At 44.1% G+C, this 14062-nt stretch overlaps 1 protein-coding gene across 1 annotated transcript; it reads right to left on the bottom strand.

Moving 5' to 3' along the window:
• Positions 1–11106: 11106 nt before the first annotated feature.
• LDLRAD3 (low density lipoprotein receptor class A domain containing 3) lies at positions 11107–13311 on the bottom strand (the record flags this gene model as incomplete). Its single annotated transcript, XM_010079471.1, has 2 exons — positions 11107–11368; positions 12966–13311. Coding segments are annotated over 2 exons (608 nt in total), but the record flags the coding sequence as incomplete, so codon positions are not given.
• Positions 13312–14062: the final 751 nt, after the last annotated feature.

Below are 14062 nucleotides of genomic sequence, written 5' to 3'. Positions count from 1 at the left end.
TGCAGCTTTGGGCCCCTCACTGCAGGAAAGACACTGAGGTGCTGGAGTGCATCTGAAGAAGAGCAATAAAGCTGGTGAAGGGTCTCGAGAACAAGTCTTAAGAGGAGCAGCTGAGGGAACTGGGGTTGGTTAGACTGGAGAAAAAGACCTCATTGCTCTCTACAAGTACCTGAAAGGAGGTTGTAGCGAGGTGGGTGTTGGTCTCTTCTCCCAAGTAGCAAGTGATAGGATGAGAGAAAACAGCCTCAACTTGTGCCAGGGGAGGTTTAGATTGCATATTAGGAAAAAATTATTCACTGAAAGGGTTATCAAGCACTGGAACAGGCTGCCCAGGGAAGTGGTTGAGTCACCATCCCTGCAGGTATTGAAAAGATGTGTAGATGTATCACTTAGGGACATGATTTGGTGGTGGACTTGGCAGTGGCAGGTTTACAGTTGGACTTGATGATCTTAAGAGTCGTTTCTGACCTAAATGATTCTATGATGCCATGATTCTAAACCCCATCATACAAGAGGGTACAAAGCCTGTACAAGATGGCCTCATCCCAAATTGTGATAGGAACCGTTGGCAGATTATGGGCCATGAATATATCCCAGGCAAGTTCAGAGATAGCCTTTAATTGCTTGCATTACCTTCTATCAGCAGAGGACCTTAAAGCAGTCACGCAAGCTGAGGAGAAAGCAAGGGCAGAAGGCAGTCCTCAGACTGCGCTCACAAAGAAGCACCAGATCTTCACCAAAGGGACCAAAGCTGACAGAAGAGATCTAACCACAGGCACAAATCAAACAAGAAACTCTTCAGGGCATCTTAATAAACTCTCAGACTGAACAGAGATGAGGGCAGTGGCATTTTCCTAGCTGTTGAGAGTGGTGGGGCAAAGGCCCCCATGGCCTCGGGGATCCTTTGCAGGCTCCTGCTTGGCTGATGGTGTGAAGTCAGGCACAGTCAGCACAGCCCAGCACAAGAGATGAACAACCAGGTGATTGCAGAAAGCTCACATCACACTCTGCTTCCACGGAAATAATGTCTGTTTCTTCAAAAGAACGTGAAATCCTCAGGTGTGCCTGCGCAGGCAAGTTCTGTGTCACTGAGAAATAATGGATAACCCCCGAGCTGCCGGTGCCGCCCAGCACACCGTGCACAAGGATTAACCTCGGCATGGGGCTTATAAGCCTCATTACCCAGGAGCTTCACGGAGGCCCCCCCTGCCACAGCAGCATCGATTTCAGCGCTCACGCTAGCTGGGATCTCACCGCACACATGGCGTATGCACATCCCCAGGAAAAAAGAAGGGTGAAGGCTATGTCTGCCTTGGTATGATTAGCAGGCAGCAATGCTCTGAGCTCTCGAGTTCCCTGCCTCCCTCTTCCTCCCCAGCCAGGGCCTCATCCTCCTGGGATGTGGCATTCAGTCCTCTGTTTTGGTGCCCGATGCACACCTTCCCCTGACAGCCTGAAGCACGTGCTCCAAGCCCACCGTGCACAGTAAGTGCTTCTCTACGCTGCAGCCAGCCTGCGCTGGAAACGGAGCTCCTCTGCTCACTCCAGCAGATTAACACAAAAAATGCTATTAGCATAGAGGCAGGCTCTTCATAACAACTAATAGTTGCAACTTAGGCATGATTAATGAAGGGAAGGGTTAACGTCAGCGTCTGTGTGACTGAGGCTGTCAGTGGGGATTAGGGGAAACACCCATCACATCTCCAAGTCCTTGTCTGCTTCCACTTTCTTTTAAACAGAACGTATTTCGAACAATATTCAAGTAATTTGGCACATTCATTTTTTTATATTTTTCATTTGTCTTTTGCAGACCCATGGCTTTTTTTTTTTCTTCCTTTGGTCATCGTCACCATGGGAAATTAGCTCCTAGAGTCTTACTAATTCTTTGCTGGCAGTCTTTAATGGTCTCAGATTTCCCAAGGCATTTCATTCAGCTGGTGACTGCCAGGCTGCAAGAGCACCAGGGTGCTCTCCCCCTCCACCTCCTTCCTCAAAGCAGAGATAAGAGCACAGCTATTCTAAAAACAGGAGGTGAGATTACAGCACCTGCTTCAGATCAGACGCTGCTGCCATTCCATAATTAACTTCACCTAAATTTTCAAAGGAAGGAAAAAAAAACGCCATCCAAAAATAATTTCAAACCACTCTCTCGCCCACATGTTAGTCATCTTGTTCTTGATACTAATATCAAGAAAAGAAAGTGGGGACTTTTTTTTTTTTTTAATAATATTACCAAGCCACTCTTCAAAGCACTATCTTGAGTTCATTTTTCAAATGCCAGCACAAAAGGCAGCCAGGTCGCTCTCTCCTCTCTGTAGTTCCCTGTATCCCTTTGGGCTACCTAGGCACTCAGGGTCAAAATGACATTTCTCCCTCCCATCGCCTCCCCCTTCTTTCCCAATTGCAGAAAGCAAAATATGTTGGTGCCAGCCACCTGACAAAGTGTTCCTACACCCCTGTAGGAACCTGTGCCCCTACCCCCCACGCACTGCAATTGCAGTTTGCAGCTTTAAACCAGCATTCCCTATGGCAGGCTACTTCCAGTACAGCCCAGGTCCCTGCTGGGAGACATGCACAGTCCACATATTTGTTAACCTGTGGAAACCTACAGAAATACCTACTCCAGGTTAAGTCCCAGCCTGGAAACTTATTCTGGAGCAGAATCCTCCTCTACACAAAGAGCTCTACAGAATACCTGTTTCAATAAGTGTGCAAATATACATAAGGCAAACCAGTACATAGAGGTTAGAAGAAAATACGGAATTACAATATTTGTTTCTGTTTTGTGATCACTGCCTGAATTTTTGCAAAAAAGGAAGAGAACTTGAAACAGTTACCTGCAGGTCCAGACTTACCTCTTCTGAAAAAATCTTCTGTAAAACTGAATGGATTAAAAAGATTACAAATGGATGGATAAGACAGCACTCCCCAGTGGTCAGGAGGCTGGATCTTGGAAGATTCTGTTATTCCTGAAAGTCATCTTGATGTCTCTCCCTGTCTCAGGTGTCCCCGCTTAAAAACCAGTGTAAATCTTCTCTCTGTCCCTGCAGCTGATAAAAAAGAAAAGAGAAACAAGAGTGGTTAGTTGCTTGCAATACATGATTTCAACAAAGCAGCCAGAGGATTTCTATCTAGCTCCCTGAAGGAAGGCGACAATTGGTCATTTTCACATATTTCAGATGTCAGATACCAGACAGACCAACTCACACTACCAAAACCGTAACAGCCATTGCTTCCAACTGGGAGTTCTTCATCAGTGCCAGCTCCCCTGGGCCCGCAGCACAGGAATTTCTAACCCTGACCTGCAGCCAGCTCCTAGACACTGGCTTTGCTAATGAAGAGCTGCTGCATCTCTCAGATGCACAGGGTTCTTGTTGTTGGGTTGGTTTTTTTTCCTGTAGAAGCTCAGGTATGATTTTGTCTTATGTAATCCACATTTTAACCAGCATATCTAACATAACACCTTGAAAGTGGATATTTAAGCCAGCTCCATTATTTCTGAAGCAAAGCACTCTCCAAATCCACTTGGGAGAATTCATTGCTTCTGCTAACTCCTCTGCTCTGCACAGGCTGCCAATGGAGAACAGTTACAGCAACAGATGCATGGAGAATTTTTGCTCTTGACTTTGCACCATATTTCAGTGAACAGAAACAAGCGAAAGAGCAGCCAACTATCAACCATGTTTCCTTCGTCTGCAAAAGCATTTATTGTGCAGCATTTCAATATTTCTTACTCAGTTCTACCAGCTGGAACACTTAGGAAGCCTCCAGAAGGGTTCTACCTGTATCACACAGCCAGCCTCGCTGCCGTCCCTTGCCCCACACCTCTGCCAGCTGGCGCTATTTTGGATGCGGTGCTGAGTGAAGAGCATTTTCTCTGTCACAACCAAATGAGAAGAGAAATCTACTGTCAAATAAAGCATCATACTTTATCACTGTCCTGTAACATGACTCGCATTTGTCAAGGAAACAGCAGGTATCCCAAACCAATGCAACAGGCCCTTCATTCCTTCCATCACGCGGCCAGGGCGAGCTGGGTCGGGTCCAGCTGAGCTGGCACTCTTGTCGTTCTTACACACATGAAGGCTCTTGTGCTTCTGTGCTGAGAAGTGACCATGGTTGGAGCTGGAAGGAGTTACAGTCTATGGTATCAAGTAATGAGATATGAAATTGTTCACCTCAGGGTAACTGTCAGGAATTAACCTTAGATGAGAGCTACTTTAAAAAAAAAAAAAAAAAGGAAAGAAAGAAAAAAAAGTACTTACCTGTACAGTAGGTGTTGGGAAGCATACAGGAAGTGACAATCCCAAATCAGTTCTCAGTGAAAAGGGCTCTTCTGCACCCCAGAAACCGTGCCTGCCTCACAGAGCTGCTCTGCCTTTCCATTTGCAGAGCCCCCCGGAGTAAGGCTGTGAGGAATACCGCTGGGATTTTGGGAAGCAGAGAATCATGTTTCAGTTTATCTGTTCACAGTATGTTTGGCAGATAAGCAGGAAAGTTAATTCCCTAGAGAGATCAATCCTGTACTTTTCCAAAGTGCTTTATGCAACACGCATACCCTCACCTTTGCTTTGAAAAGCAAAGAGCTGCGAATTTCCATGGGAAGACGTCTTTACTTCAGTTAAGAACAGGAGATCATTTTGGACTACAGCTTCACAAAAAGTGAAGAGCTGCTTAGTTCTCTCACCAACAGATAACTGAGGCTGAACGATCAGGAGACTGCTCGCAAATCCGCAGGAAAAGATGCCAAGCTCAGAATTCACTGCTGAAATAAACTGCTTATTGAATTTTTAAGGTGTAAAAATTCAGATCTTTAAACAAATCAAAGGAGAGAGAATAAAAATGATTAATCAGGAAGCTTAGCTGGAGAGTACGCTATTTATTTTCATAACCATCTGTCTTCTGAATCAACTTTTCTCAAGCATAGCTCTTGCTGGGACACGACGGAGGGAGCCAGGTCCGAGAGCCCGCTGTGGCAGCCTCAACAGCTCCATCGCCCTTATGCCGCTGGTGGGAATTCTGGATCCACAGCTACTTATTCTGGGGCAGTGCGCCACCATCAAAGAATCCCATCTGAGAATTTCAAGGAGGGTATGTCACTTAATAAATCAGGATAATGATAGAACTGACAGGCCTTTGCGAAGGTGACAAGTGCAGATGAGACATGGAAGTAAAATATGTCAACCTCTATATACTTACACAACCATTTACACATCACATTTGTCCTGTTCTCCTTAGTCTGTGAAAGTAACCTCTGCCCTGGTGAGACCGCATCTGGAATATTGTGTCCAGTTCTGGGCCCCTCAGTTCAGGAGGGACAGGGAACTGCTGGAGAGAGTCCAGCGCAGAGCCACAAAGATGATGAAGGGAATGGAGCATCTCCCTGATGAGGAAAGGCTGAGGGAGCTGGGTCTCTTTAGCCTGGAAAAGAGGAGACTGAGGGGTGACCTAATCAATGTTTATAAATATGTAAAGGGTGAGTGTCAGGAGGATGGAGCCAGGCTCTTCTCTGTGACATCCAGTGACAGGACAAGGGGCAATGGGTTCAAGCTGGAACATGGGAGGTTCCACTTGAATATGAGGAAAAACTTCTTCACGGTGAGGGTGACAGAGCACTGGAACAGGCTGCCCAGAGAGGGCATGGAGGCTCCTTCTCTGGAGACATTCAAAGCCCGCCTGGATGCGTTCCTGTGTGATCTGATCTGGGTGTCCTGCTCCGGCAGGGGGATTGGACTGGATGATCTTTCGAGGTCCCTTCCAATCTCTGACATTCTGTGATTCTGGGATTCTGTGATTCATAACATAGGGGGTACTTCTTAACACTAGTCCTTGGAGCGACAGGACTGTCTCTAACGCAGCCCCTTGGCAAGAAGAGCGGCTGTGATCCAGATGTCAAGCGGGGCTGGATGGTTCCCAGGGTGGTGCTGGTGCCCACACCAGGCACCTGCTGGGGAGAGAGCCCTGCCAAGGGACTTCAGCCAGACACACCGCCTTCACAGGGCATCTCCACCTGAATCTGGGACACGGACCATAGACCTGGAGATAACCAGGGACGCTGTGCTGGGAACATCAGGGGAGGGAAGGTGGCAGGCAGAAAGGGGGAGGCAGAAGCTAATGCTAAAGGCCCCGTAGCTCTGCTCCTAAATCCTAAATCCATACACAGCAACCAGCACAGATCTCTGCTGACGCCTCCAGAGCTTTGCAATACAAAGCAGACAACAACAAAACATGACTGCTTCAGATGTTTGATAGTACAAACAGAATGGCAAAATGAGAATGAGAAATAATGAAATTAAGTCATTTTCATTTGAATAAATTTGGAAACATATGTATCAGTATATTTTTATACAGATAGGTATATGTGGGTTTCCCATATCCACTTGGTTTTAAAAATATGTTTAAAACCCAGAAAGATTTAACAAAACTTATCACCGAATGCAAAAGAAGTTGGAAGAAGCCTCATGTAGGAGGCTAGAAAACAACTGAGACTTCATGAGACAGGAGACATCCTTGCTTGTGAACAGTATTAAAACACCAACTTTATTCAGGAATACAGAATACATTTTTTAAGATTTCCAGTTTACAAAAGTTTAAGACAAGGTTGGGTTTCAACATACAACCTCCCTTAAAGCTCCTATGTAACAGCACCATTTCAACTTGACAAAACCCCTCAAATCAGAAAAAAACCCCAAAAAACCAAGAAAACAACAAATGAAGGCCACAGTCCTGTACTGGGATACACTCTGGCAGAATCCAGCACAGTATTGAAATTCTTTCTGAAGTCAGAGATTTTAGTCCACAGGTACAATACAGCTTTGTGTTAATAAAAAATATTTCAGATCTAGTATGAACTGCAAGAAGAGCACTTGTCTCACCATTTTTCTTCCAGGCATTATACGCAAGGTAGCCTCCTATGAGCAACAGTCAAAGACAGTACTTGCCATCTGGTCACCACATGAAAAATACAGTATTAAATTCTTCCTTTATTTATACAATTTGAAATATTCATTCAAATTAAATTCAGAATCAGCGTCCCTCTATCCTTTTCATCGTTAATAGTTTCTCTTATCTACTAGAACCATTTGTCTTTCCGAAGATGTCTAGAAAGTAAAGCACACAAGATTAACAAGCTGCAGCATTAATTAAAACGAGAGTCATCATCTCTTTCCTCCACCCAGCTTCTAAATCTATCACAAGGGCCCTATTAGCTGTATCAAAGTGAAGTGGTGTAAATAAAACTGATTTGACTTAAAAGGAGAGGAAGAATGATCGCAGAGTTATTTGAAAACCGCAATGCGGTGTTGCCGTGTACGTCACTGTAGACAAGAGCCGAAAAAATTATTCACAGGCTTTTCCTGCCAGTTTTCCATTAGCACAATACCAGAGAGGTAAATTGTAATTTGCCTTACAAGTAACTTCAGATTATTATCAAGTAGTTTCACTAATGACCTAATTTTAAATACACAGCACTCTGACTTCAGCAGAGGTTACAGACACTCAGAACTCCTAGAATGAATTTGTTTGTTTATTTTTAAACAACCCAAATCTTTATTTCCTACAGGCTAACTCACATTCCTTCATTTACCTCAAGTAGTCATTTTTTCAAATGGTTTTGTTGGAATCAAATACCTGCGCTGAGGAGAACGACTCGTTACACTGGTCATCATTCAATACAGATATGGAATCAGCATTTGGCTCTGGAAGAAAACTTCAATTGGTTTTACTTTTCTAGGAATAGGTCTTTGAAATAACATCCATTTTTAAAAAATATTAAGAATAAAGGAAAGCTGCTGGAAGACTAACCTCAAACTAAAAGGTTAAGAGCAACTGCAAACAATGCAATGATCATTTCCAATTTTACTGGCTGCTGCAAATGAGTCCTACTACATGGTATTTCATGAACATTTAGCATTACACGATGCAAGATTTTCAATAAAATATTTAATTTAATCAGCACAGTTCTTGCTACCATGCTTTTCCAAAGATTCCACTGAATAATGCAGTATAACACTGTATCAACACTAGCAGAAGTGACACATTCTAAACAATTTCTGTGTGATACTACAGCAAACGACACCAGCTTGCAAATCTGTTCTACAAACCAGAAAACTGGTGTAAGACAAAAACCTCTCTTCAAGTCTTAGCATGCTTATTTGGAACAAGATACTGAACTTCTGCACTGTCAATGTCCAGTGGTCCCCACAAGTAACAACAAAGAGGAAGACAAGACTTGTTTCTCTTTTTGGATCTCTAGACAAGGATGCGTAACAACACCCAGAAATGTAGTTAACAGCCTCCCAAATCAACATTCAATCATAAAGGCACCATTTTGTTTTGTAACTTGTGTTCTCAAAAACTAAAAGATTCCTATACAAAGATAAATACACCCTTAGCTGGAAGGGAAAACGTCACATCATTTAGAACGTTTTTTCCTTCTCTTTTTGGTAAAGTCCAAATGGATTATCTTAATGCAAAAGTTACACTAATATATACAACCTGAAAGAGTATCTTTTTTTAAATATATATATATATACGTACATACATGACAGTGACTGACACAGAAGGCAGAAGAAGTAGGCTACTGTCCACTCTCTTCCTGCTTCTTTGCAAGGCAAGGCAATGTTTTTCAGATGCCATAGGCAAACAATATTTGGTTTGCACACAGGCTGGTGTCTCAGAATACAGGTGGCGAAATGCAGTCCCTCGCGTGAGGGCCACGTGCCACGTTCAGTTACACTGGAAACGATGACTTAGCTCCACTAATGCAGCCTGAGGCAACTTTAAAATTAAAAAGATGTCTGATTCTAATGAAACGACTGCAAACTCTTCAATAGTGTATGTTTTAAAGTCCAACATAACATTTTACAAAACTGCAACAGAAAACCACGAAGGCTAATTCTGATGCAGCATTATGTAGCTCTCTGGCAGAGACCGAGCAGAACCTGAATGAAAGAGAAGAGGGACACCAGGGTCCTGTGCCCACAGGAGACCCCCCCCCTGCACCCACCTTTACTACAGTAACTCATCTACGTACCCGAGTCTAACGACCTGAAAAATAAAGAACAACTGTCTGCTGTGTGACAATGACAACAGCCTGCCTGTCAAGTTGGATGGAGTCATTAATGAGCCAAGTCCTGCTTTGTTAAAGACAGCATGATTACATTGCTTGAGCTCCCCGCAAGGATGAAACCTGACCCAGTCCTGTACACTGCTTTACAAGGACCTAGGAGCATCTCCACCAACGCCCTTTGAGACAGGCTGCGATTAATCTGCTTCCAAAGTCAGCCAATCCCATCAGCACTAGAATTCTCCAGTGCCCCCCACTGTGTCAGCTCAGTCCTGAAATGACCTGTGCTTGTAAAGCCAGCTGGCCCCTGCCTCTTACATAGCAGTACACTCCAGACTGGGGGGGAAAAAAAAAAAAATCCCAAAAACCAAATCACATGTACATGTGGGAACTGAGACTGAATTTGAGTCGTTCCTCTACCTACACTCAAGCTCAAAAACTCCTAGGTTCTGAGCATATAACCTGTGGGTGAAAGAAGTTACCTTTGAAAGATGGGGACGAAGAAAGCAGAAGGTATGGGCAGCCAGCTTCCTTCATTTCCGTTAAACAGCAAAGTCTGTTTAATGACACTGTCCATTACATGGCAGAAAGAGTGGGCAATGTGTCTGACAGACAAACAGAAATAATTTTTCAAGGCTGGTTCCCTCAGGATAAGAGGACACTGCACTGGTTTCTGTACACTGAGCACAAGCACAGCACTGCAGTGGCATTTAAGTTCCCAGCTTACCTTCCCTCTTGCCACTCTGAATACCTTTCCCTCTGAAATGCCTTCACATAGGTGATGGAACACTGCACTGAAACACGATTCACAGGACACCATTCCAAGAGTCAGGAGAAAACAGACACAAATAACTCTGGTTTTCTGCAGAAGCTGGAATTTCAAAAAAATAAACATGAATAATGGCAAACTCTGTAAAAAACCAATGAAAAGATCAGAAGCGAAACTTTGACATTTTAAAGTTCTACTGGTGCAGTAGAACTAAACCTATGCAACACAACTACTTACATACATACACACAGTGTTAAACACGTGTATCCATGTGCGTACATATACACACTGCAGAAAGGGCTGACGAGCCCAACACCCTTCAGTACATGACCTGCTTTCAGTTCCTTTACAAATATAACAAACTACTCATTCACACTAAAGCTTTCTGTGATGGGCGTTTGCCTCAGGCTGGTTTTGGTATTCAAGATTGAAATGAAACAGTTTGGGGTTTTCTTGGTTGTGGGTTGGTTTTTTTTTTGTTTGTTTTTGTTGTTGTTGTTGTTGTTTGGGTGTGGGTTGGTTTGGTTTTTTTTAAGCAGGAACACATGAAGTAATGTTGTTTTGCCATGCTTGAGAAGAAGTCTTGCGCTGGTTTGTGGAGAAGTGTCAGTGCCTCTGTATGCAGTCTGACAGATAAGCCAACCTTCCTGGTGTTCCTGAGAAAACCCAGGCAAACTTGGCCTAGATAGTAGCATCTGGGAAAAAGCCCTCACTTGCTCAGCGAGAGAGCTGTTGCATCCTCACAAGCACAAGTGAGAATGTTCCAAGCCACGAAAAGAAGGGTCAAGGAGGACATTTTCTGCAATCTGAACACTGCCAGTGGGCAAGCATTGGACAACAGACCTCCAAGCCTCTCACGTGCTTCAATGACCACGTCGACAGGATGGGAGGCAGTCTGAAAACAAGAGTCCTTTGTGTGCAACATCTGTATATATTATACATGCACATATATACATTCATATACAGTACACAGTCCAAGAAATACATCCCATCAGTTCTTTGATACAGCACTGATGTTTCTCCTACTAGTCTGAACCAGAACTTGCCCGCAGAAATGTTGTGCAGAGCTGAAGTGACTCTAGGTTTAGCTCTCCCAGCTCTCGTCTTTGAGGAGCCCAAAATGCTGATTCAAATGTTGGCTTTAGTGTGGATTCAACCCAAGTCATCATTCAGGCACATATCCCTCTGCAACCTATTAGCCACAGCAGATCAACCCATACAAGACTTGAAAAAGTGAACGCCTTCCTGTCCATCCCAAATCCTGGAGCAGTTACAATTCTCTTTCAGCAATGTGGTTGACCGGAGAATCGCTTTGATCGGCTCTCCTCTCAAGAAGAGTTCTGTGGTCAGCCATGCTGTCATGGATGTCTCTTGTCCAACTGCCGGCTGTGCCCAGAGGGCTTCCTGCCATGGGGGTGTCTGTGCTCACCAAGCTTCCCGTCCGGGACTGGTAAGGAGGAAGATCTGGCTGATTAGGGGATTCAGATTCAGAACAATAAGGTGGTGGAGGAAGGTCAAACCAAGGTGGTCTGCTGTAAGATACACAATACAGCAAGAGATTACTGAAAACAGTGGTATGGAAAAAAGTACATAGTTTTCCAATTATGAAAAAAAACAAACAGTGTTTCCTAGCTTTTCCATGATGATGCCTATCAGGAGATCTCAAACAGACCTGCCTACATTATTCAGGTCACTCCAAAACATCCACACCACCACTGGGCACCAGGTCAAGATGCAACACAGCTAACTGCATCCTGCTCAACACTCTACGCTCTGATTTTCATGGATATGCCCTTGCAACAAATCTTGGCTTACGCTCAAAGACAGCTGCAAGAGGTAAGAGTTTTTCCTGTATAACATTTACCCAGCCTGAGAAAGTGCTTTAAAAGAAGTAAGGTAAGTAGTGGATTTACACCTATAAATAATGATGTGAACACAAGAAAGCTCTAAGGAAACCTCCATTAAGTAACAGAGATTAATGGCTTATGGTCTACAAATAAATAATGAACTGAATCCTCCACATGACAAATCACTTTTGCTGTAATGATATCACATGCAGAGCAACTGCTAAGTAGGCATAGATAGGATGAGTACTAGAGTCAGGAAAACTGTTTTTTTGGTTCTGACAGTAAACAAGTAAAGAGACTGAAGGGTTTAGCAGACTGATAACAGGTCCTGGGAGCCATCAGCTCTGAAACTGCTGATGGTTTGTATCAGCCCAGGTGAGAAGTTACAACAATTTGGACAGCTGCTCATTTAGTTGTCCTTACTAATGGAAAGGCATCATTATTATGAATGTCAATATTTTAAGACAAGGGAGCTGCTGCCAAATGCAGCAGAGAATAGGAATGTAAATGATTACAACTATCATTCTTAGATCCCAGAGTTCGTACTGAAAAATATCGACAAGGTGACAGTGAACAATCTGGATCATCAAAGTTCACACCATGTGCTTTTTATGTACAGAGGATGTCAGTCTACGAGTTTTGTTTGGATAGACTTTACAGACAGAGGTTAAAAGGAAGGTTAATGACCTATAAATAAGACCAGTATTGTAACTACAAAAACATCATAACCCAAACCACACTGGCAAAACTTCAAAGCACTTTCAGTTATTTAAAATGAGAACAGCACTTTCCATTTTCTTCTATTGGTAAAGGGAAAGAAGTGCAGAGCACAGGGACTATACAATTTCTTTATGCAACAATTGAAGACCTTCTACCTTTATATACTTATCACACATGACCAGGGTAACATTTTTTTTAAACAACCTATCTGTTTTTTGTCAAAACTTCAAATTCCATTTTCATGTTTTGAATGCAGACTGGCACAGGATATCACTATTAGACAAGTGATACCTTTCCTTGCATTCTCCTGACATCCTCAAAATCTCTACTACCAACAACACATGCTAAGAGAGCATGACTTAAGCTTGCCTTAAATCCCTTATACCAGTAACAGTAAGGGGACCTGAAGACCGTAAATTCTTCAAATGTAGGAAGAGCTCAGATGGCCCCAAATTTGGCCCTATGCAAAATAAATATAAATGGGGAACAGAAACATAGATTAACAGAGCTGCAACCAGTATCAGGAAACGCTGGTGAGCACAGAATTAGCTCCTGCACATACCTTTGATCAAGCACAGCCTCCGAATAGGATGGTGGAGAGTCCAGGTCCAATGGCCTGTGGTAGGCTTGGCTGGACATGTACTGGATCCCATTGTTGACATTATAGGTGACGTTGCAGTGGTGCGGGTGATCGAGGACCACCAGCCGGGACAGCAGGACAGGGTGCTGCAGTCGATGCACCGGCAGGGTCATGAGATTGTTGCGTTTCCGTTGGTGATGCAGGACTAAGGCAAGAAAGGCCACCACGAGTACAAAAATGACAGAGCTACCGATGATTGCATAGGTGATACTAGGGTAGTAAAGCAGCTGGTTTTCTGAGGTCACATAATCTTGGCCGCTGCCTGCCTCTGCAAGACAAAAAGAAAAGGAAGCCTGAGATCTGTTTCAATATAAAACTGCTCTTAACGTATGCTGTGTTTCCTACTAACGCATTGTGTGTCAAAAGCAAGTTTCCCTTTTTTTCTTTGGATTGTGGAAAATTAGCTTATAAAAAGCATACACACGCAAATCAGAGATTGGCTATCACTGGGTCCATCCTCACCTGCAGCAAGTGCCAGCAGCTGAACTACTAGGGAGAAACAAACTGAGACCTGGAAAACACACAGCATAGCAGGAAGCATGTGCGCTGTCATGGAGTACGTCCCCCATCCAGCAGTGTGCCCAGGTGGCCAAGAAGGCCAATGGCATCCTGGCCTGCATCAGTAATAGTGTGGCCAGCAGGACTAGGGCAGGATTGTGCCCCTGGACTCGGCACTGGTGAGGCCGCACCTTGAATCCTGGGGTCAGTTTTGGGCCCCTCACCACAAGAAGGACATTGAGGGGCTGAAGCAGGTCCAGAGAAGGGCAACGGAGCTGGGGAAGGGTCTGGAGCACAGGGCTGACGAGGAGCGGCTGAGGGAGCTGGGGGGGTTCAGTCTGGAGAAGAGGAGGCTGAGAGGAGACCTCATCACTCTCTACAACTGCCTGAAAGGAGGGTGCAGTGAGGTGGGTGCTGGCCTCTTCTCTAGAGTAACAAGTGATAGGACAAGAGGAAACGGCCTCAAGTTGCACCAGGGGAGGTTTAGGCTGGATGTTAGAAAAAATTTCTTCACTGCAAGA

Source organism: Pterocles gutturalis, unplaced genomic scaffold, assembly GCF_000699245.1.
Source record: "Pterocles gutturalis isolate BGI_N339 unplaced genomic scaffold, ASM69924v1 scaffold6139, whole genome shotgun sequence".
In the NCBI taxonomy this organism is placed as follows: Eukaryota; Metazoa; Chordata; class Aves; order Pterocliformes; family Pteroclidae; genus Pterocles; species Pterocles gutturalis.
The sequence above is the reverse complement of the archived record's forward strand: the minus strand, read 5'-3'. Positions and strand labels throughout refer to the sequence as shown.